The following is a 7,585-nucleotide window of genomic DNA, read 5'->3' on the forward strand; positions in this document are numbered from 1 at the left end:
CACCTAGTAATCCTATGTCATGATTATAGTTTTCTGTTCTTGTGTATCATGTTTGCTTGATTTTGATTTCAATTTATCAGTTTTATGTTTTATTGCTTTTGAGAATATGAATTTGTGTCAATGGAATCGCTTCTCATATTATATTAAAAAACCGAATTGAAAAAATCGAAACCGAACCGAACCGAACCGAACTTTAAAAAACCGAAACCGAAATAACCGAACCGAACTAGTTTGGTTCGGTGTTTGGTGTCCACCTTCAAAAAACCGAACCCGAAATAGTCAAACCGAAGTTTGATAAAACCGAACCGAAAAGCCGAACGCCCACTCCTATTGACGATTACTTAATGGATAAATTTAAGCTTTAGATAGTTCAAGCTAACCTAATTCATTCCATTATGGGTCCCAATCCAAACTATACTTGCAAGATACAAATAGCTATATAAACATTTGCAAAACTCAAATTGAAACACAAATATGCAAAATGAGTGGTCGGTAATAAATACTAGAAGCATATAGCTCGAAGTTTTTTATTATTACAGTACTAATACCTCTAACGGTAGTTTTATTCAAACTAAAAGTTACACATACGATATTTTAGTAAGCAAAATAAGAACTATTTTACTGCACATAAAATTCAAATAGTGGACTTGAGAAGAATTTCTTTCGCACTTCTCAATTTGTCAAGAGCATTCTTTATGGTCATGCGTTCACTTGGAGATTCAACAGCGCAAGATAGACCAACCTCAATAATAGAGATCAAACAGTCAACTTGAATACCTGTGTTAACAAAATGATCTTCCTGGCCAAAATTGTTCATACAGGAGAGAAGCTCTCTGTCCAACACTTCTTCTATTTTGTCAGGAAAGGACATTTCCACCCAATTCTTTAAGCTCAATCCTGCTTTGAGGCTGTCATCAATTGGGCTCTTTCCAGTAAAGAGTTCTAGTAAAAGAATTCCATAACTATAGACATCTCCAGCAATAGTAACCTTTTCTCCCAACCCATATTCTACAGCAACATTTTGAAAATTAATTATGTGAGAGAACAAAAATAATTATCACGATAATAGAAGCCAGATTATTTACTCTATCACTGATCATGAGAAATTAGAAAAAATGTGGAAAATGTTAAAACAAAAAAAGAAAAAAGGAACATGAGAAATTAGTTACCCACAACTTGACTTGATTTACTACATATAGTTACTTGTATACTTGGTTTTTATGAGTTTAAGTTTAGTATTTACAAATAAATTTATATGATTAATTTTGCTTTGGTAACTTGGTGATAATAGTAATTAACCTACTATTACAGGTCAAACTTCATTGATTGTGTAAATTTTCTTTACAATTAGTGTACATAACATCTATCCAGTTTTATTTAAAACCTACTCCATTTTTGGTTGGTTTATTTCTTTCATCCTAGGTCCAGCTTTTATTGGTTCATTTTTTGTCTTGTATGAGTTCTTCTAATGGGGTTTGTCATTAAAATGAGATTTAAGATGCCAAACTACGCAAAGTAGGTGAGCTTAGTAACTTAAAAGGCTAGAATTATTCTATAAGAGATAAAGTTATTAATAGTTGAGCGACTTTCTGGTCATTTAAAAAAAAAAACGAAAGTGACTTTGTTAAGTTATTTTCATTTCTTGAATAAACGTGTAAATAATTAATTAACTCTAAAAATGTATAACCAGACTGGTATATGTGAAATTTTTTAAGTAAATATAAACTCATAATAAAAGGAGCACAGACCTGGAGGTATGTAGCCGATGGAACCTTTAAGTGCATGTGAGGAGCTGATGGAAGTTATGGTGTCACCATTTGTTTCCATCATCAATTTGGCAATGCCAAAGTCACCAACTTTTGCTGTCATGTCAGCATCTAAAAGAATGTTGCCAGGCTTCAAATCACAATGCACAACTGGTGTCTCACTTTCATGGTGCAAATAACATATTGCATGTGCAACATCAATTGCAATGTTAAGTCTTTGGAAAATATCCAAGCCCCCTCCGTTTGAAGATTTCCTTTTCCCAGTGAGCCAATCCTGTAAACTCCCGTTGCTCATGAATTCATAAATCAGTGCCAAAAATTCTCTATTCTGAAAATCAAAACTTGAGCACATGGTGATAAGCTTTACAAGATTCCTATGCCTCAGATGCTTCAAAGCTGCACATTCAGTCATGAAGCTCTTCCAAGATCCTCTTATTCCAGTATCAATGACTTTAACTGCAACAGTTATCCCTTCTTTTATGTGCCCTCTGTAAACACATCCAAAACTCCCAATACCAATTTGATTTTCTTCGTTGAAATTTGATGTTGCTTGACGAAGCTCACCATACGAAATCATTTGATGCTCCCAGCTAAAGGGTTTAGAGGGGAAGTTCCGTACTTTTGCTTTTTTCTTCTTGATGTATAGGAAGACTAAGCCAACTACCAGAAGCACGGCCAAGATTGTCGTCACCGCTACAATGATAAAGATGAAGAACAATCTTCTTCTATGAGAAGTGCTGGTATGCTTACATGCTACGTACTGCAAGCAAAGCTCTTTATTGCCTTCCAAGTGAACTCTTGAGGAATTTGCAAAGACCCCATTCATCGGAACTTCTCCGTCCAAGTTATTGAAAGAGAGATTCAGGAGCTGTAATGCTTGCAATTTCTGCAGATCAAATGGAATTGAACCAGATAGCTGGTTTGAGGAGAGGTCAAGAGTTTCTAAACCTTTCACTAACCCTAGAGTGCTTGGTATTTGGCCTGAAAACATGTTGTGGGAAAGTAACAATTGCTCTAAGCTCTTACAATTATGAATTGAGTTTGGGATTTGACTAGACAGACGATTGTAAGAGAGATTGATTGTGACCACACTTTCTAGAGAATCAACTTCTTCAGGCAAAGGACCAGACAAAAGGTTATGAGAAAGGTTAAGAAAAGCACTTAAGCTGGGCAGATTAAGGAGTTGCTTTGGTATGCTTCCGTTGAGCTTATTCTTTGACATATCCATGGAAAGCAAATTTTGGAAGTTGCTGAAATTAGCTGGTATACTTCCTATAAGCTCATTTTCTGACAGATCGATCTTATTTAGTGCTCTGAGATTACCCAAAGAGTATGGGATACTACCAGACAACTTATTTCCAGCCAATGCCAACAACTGCAGTTCCTTCAACTGGCTTATTTCTGGTGGTATTTCACCAGAAACTGAAGTGTAACTTATGTTAAGCAAGGTTAAGCCACTTAGTTGACCAATGGAAGAGGGAATGCTGCCATAAATAGGATTTCCAGCCATGTACAACTTTGAGAGAGCCTTGGAAAGGTTGCCAATAGTCTCAGGAATAACACCCTCTAGAAGATTGTAATCAATAGCCAGAAAAATTAATTTGGTGCTATTCGTCAAGGATTGGAGAAAATTGAGGCCATCATCACCTGAACTTACAATTCTGTTGAACCCAATGTTATACATCAGCAGTTCCGGTAGGTTTCCCAGTCCTGGTGGCACATGTCCATGTAAATGGTTATGTGCCATGCGAATGACCTGAATTTTTGTGAGGTTATGCAATGATCCTGGAATTGTACCAGTGAACTTGTTAAAACAAAAATTGAAGACGTGAAGATTTGGGAGTGTTAATCCTACATCGCTAGGCAAGTCACCCCACAGATTGTTGGAAGCTAATGCTAAGGACACTAGCGAGGACATGTTGTAGATAGGCGGAGGGACTAAACCAGTGAGATTGTTAATAGTCAGGTCAAGTTGTTTCAGTTTTCTAAGTTTAGCCAAGTCACTCGGAAGAGGACCACCTAAGATGTTGGTGCCAAGGTTTAAAATGATGAGGGAAGAAATGTTGGATATGGAGGATGGGATGATGCCTGAAATATGGTTTCCTGCCAAATTCAAAACTTGGAGTCGTTGGAGCTGGCTAATCTCCGGAGGAATTGTTCCTGAAATCTCATTTTGCATCAAATCAAGGTTCATGAGATTCTTGCACTGGCTTATGTTAGGTGGTATAATCCCTTGAATGCTATTGAAGCTCGCGTTCAGAACTCTAAGATGAATGAGATTGCTGAGTTGGTGAGGAAGTGTTCCTGTCAGTCGATTATTCTGCAGTTGAATTGATGCAAGTAAAGAGAGGTTGCCAATATGAGGGCTTATGGTACCTTCAAGTCCAAGGCCTGAAAGATCAAGCCCAGTGACGCGTTCCAGATTTTCGTTGCAGACAACTCCCGTCCAATTACAAGGGGACGAGTCCACGTCCCAGCTTGACAGAGGATGAGAAGATTCCATATTTATCTGAGACTTCAATGAAATCAGGGCCTCTTTATCAGTAACAAGACTTAAAGGGATTGCCTCAGCAGTGAAGTATTTGTCTTGGCAGGCAGAAAAAACTATTATTAAGCTGGCCAAGTAAGAATAGAAAAGGTTTTTGAAATCCATGTTTTCAAGTTGTTGAAAGAAATTATGAAGTGGAGTTGTACACATGACATGAGAAGTTGTGTACGAACTCTAGACATTTATAAGCAATATATTCCTTGAGAAGGGACCAAGAAAAAAAAAAAAATTCTCTCCTTTCACATCTATTTGTTGGAAAATAATCTCCATTTGCACTCATAGACATAACAGAATACACCACCTGTCCACCTTTATGGATGGATGGAAGGGATGAAAGAAAAAGACTATTCAATGCTAGTCTATTTTTGAAATTTCCACTGGACTCGGTCAGCCGTAGAAATATGAATATAAACTCATTTCAATGAACTAGTTAAATAACCCTCTACAAATTATAACGGATCGTGTCACGTATATCAAAATCGACGTAATACAGAGAGGATCGCGTGAGGTTCGTTTTACATCTTATTCTTTTTGTAAAGACCCCTTTTAACTAATTTCCCGGTAAAGAAAATTTTATGGGTAGTCATCCAACTTTCTATTCATTATACAAAAATCACTTTTGTATCCATGTAAGTTATAAATTATTTGACGCATGAGAGTCAACTATCAAGACAGATAATGGAAGTAACGAGAGGGACCACCCCCACACCCCAAAAAAAAAAAAATGAAATACGAATATTCGAATTGCCAAACTGTACATTGGCCAACTAATAAATAATACACAAATTCAACATATAATTGATTAATTATTGTCTCTTCCACTCTTTATTTCTCTATATATACCCCTTCTGAATTGCAGTTGTATGATAATTTTTTAAATGGAGAAAACTATCTGAAGTTTACTTTTGTTCTTTCCTTTTTTTGGTCAGAAAATTCCGATTGATATTATTGAGGTCATCCAAAATTATATGTTACTCTCTAACATTGTATAAATGAAAATTACATAAATGAGGTGTAAAGTGGAACAAAGAATTAGAAGCCAAAAAACACAAGATCTAATTATCAGTAAGGAGACCTTGCGGACATTCGGACATAAGAATTGTGAAAATAAGAAAAAAAGTAGTATTTGTTTTCAAGTTGAAAATGGTATTTGGAAAATGGAGTAATTTTGGACATGAATACAAATTAGAGTTGTTTTTAGATTTTTGTGAGTGGTTTGGAGTGAAGTGAAAACTTTTTGGGGTTTTTTGAATTTTGAGATTCAAGTTGAATTTCGAAAAACGACAATAATTGTATGGCCAAATAGTTTTTCAGAATAATATTCCGAAAAAAAAGTGAAAACTATCCATGATCAAACGGACCCTTAGTGTAGAGGTGGGGTTTAAATCATGACCACCAACTAAAGGCACAAGAGTTGGCTATAAATTATAAATAAAATGTTAGTTTAGTACATTGACCTTATCTAGTTAAGTACATGCACTAATTAAGGTTGTCACATTACTTTCATGTGAGAGTTTTATAAAATCCGATCAAAGTGATTTTTGTGATAACTGAAACAAAATAAGCTGAGTTTTATGTAACAAAAAAAAAATGACTTTCGTGTCATGCATACAAAGCCCGATAACCACCCATGAAATTAACTCATACAAAAAAATGTTTCTGACTTAGGGGTTTGTATAACTCTCAATCAAATTTTAGGAAATACTTTGAATGAGTCAAAATTGGATTTGTTACTTCCCGGAAATTCCAAAGAGGGTGTGGTTCTTATTTTCCCCTGCTACAGTGCTGGAGACTTTAAGAAGTTGGTGATGACTAAGGGTGTGTTCGGTATTCCAGCAAGGATTCCCTTGAAAGTCAAGGGATTAATTAAGTCATTGTGGAATCAGTCACACACGTGATACGACCAATAAACGAATAATCGTCATGACGGGTAGTGCTTCTTCTATAGATAGTCTAAGGGGTCACAACATTAAGATTATTGGCGCCAAATTGTCAATTGAGGAATGGAGATCTCTTGCCCTCTTACAATATGAATAGAAAAAATGATCTTTTCAGATCTCTTATGTATAGAAAAAGAAGATCTCTTATAAGATGATCATAAAACTAAAAAAAATTTGTAAAGGCCCAAAAAATCATTTCTCCGCGTGATATGATTAATAATAATACATATAATTCTTAACTTTATAAATTCATTAAAATTTTGGGACATATTTTTTGGTTAATGTGTGTGTTTGAAACTTTATTATTTAGGCTAAATTTTTTATTTGGCTACTCACAATGAAGTTTCACCCAAGTTTTTTTTTTTTCATATTTGACCCGAAAAAGAAAAAAAATATGCACTTTAAACAAATCGATATAGCATCTAAAGAATAGAAAGAAATACACAATTGAGTTCATTATTTTGGATTAAAAAAATTATTTGTATAAATAATAGAGTTTTAGGATCTTTTTCTTACAAATTTTGCCAGAAAAACGAAAAGAAGAAAAAGACTACAATTGAAATAAATAGTTGTTGGACCTAAATAAAAATATCATAGATGAAACTCCATTATTTTGGGTAAAAATCTTTATTTAGCTAAAAATAGGAAGCTCTAGCCAGTTTTCTATTTTACAGATTTGAAAAATAAAATTACAATAAACATCAATTGTATCTAAAGAAGAAATAAAAAATTACACATTTGGAACTTCATTATTAAACTTCTTAGCAGGCTAGAAATAATGGAGTTCTAGTTAAGTCATTTTTACAAGTTTGGCCAAAACAATGTCTAGTTGCAACAAATAGGTATTGTACCTAAAAAAGAAATAGAAAATACGATAAGATTAAGGTAAAGCCGTGTCGTAAGATAAAAGTCACCCATTGGAGCAGAAAGCCTCTTGACTATAAGGAGAGAAGCACTATGTGTGGAGAAATACAGGGGGGGGCGAGATTAGAGCAATATAAAAACCATGAAAATATTCCTCAATACGGGAGCATTGGAGAAGGTAAATGTGTTTGTAACTTTCCTACTTTGTCAGCTCTGTGCACAATGCTGATGCTGGGTCTTTCTGTCATTTTGTTTTGTCAACAGGAATGCAAAGCCACAAAGAAAGAGTGTTCATATTATGAATTTAGACGTATTTCACGATCTATAAATCAACCATATTACACTTTCAGGTAATGTACTAGCCCGTTTCACTTTTCTCTTTACCTTCGGTTTCCCTCATTGTATGCTAGGGGATAGGCCTTTATGCGGGGAGCAAGTTCTCACCATTTCTAAGATGACGTTTTTGT

General features: G+C 35.0%; 1 protein-coding gene across 1 annotated transcript; it reads right to left on the reverse strand.

Moving 5' to 3' along the window:
- Window positions 1-492: 492 nt before the first annotated feature.
- Window positions 493-4,531, reverse strand: LOC132069199 (putative receptor-like protein kinase At3g47110). The gene is made up of 2 exons (XM_059462626.1): window positions 1,749-4,531; window positions 493-1,008 (listed from the first exon to the last, which is right to left on the reverse strand). The coding sequence occupies exons 1-2, from the start codon at window positions 4,462-4,464 to the stop codon at window positions 635-637; spliced, it is 3,090 nt and encodes a 1,029-aa protein (XP_059318609.1). The 5' UTR covers window positions 4,465-4,531; the 3' UTR covers window positions 493-634.
- Between the last annotated feature and the right edge of the window lie 3,054 nt (window positions 4,532-7,585).

This window comes from Lycium ferocissimum, chromosome 9 (assembly GCF_029784015.1).
Source record: "Lycium ferocissimum isolate CSIRO_LF1 chromosome 9, AGI_CSIRO_Lferr_CH_V1, whole genome shotgun sequence".
Lineage (NCBI taxonomy): Eukaryota > Viridiplantae > Streptophyta > Magnoliopsida > Solanales > Solanaceae > Lycium > Lycium ferocissimum.

Excerpts from the sequence above, each read along its gene's own strand:
- LOC132069199 (XM_059462626.1), bottom strand. The coding sequence starts at position 4,464 with ATGTGTACAACTCCACTTCATAATTTCTTTCAACAACTTGAAAACATG. Across the intron at positions 1,009-1,748 it reads CATCGGCTACATACCTCCAG|AATATGGGTTGGGAGAAAAG; the intron begins GTCTGTGCTCCT and ends ATGTTGCTGTAG.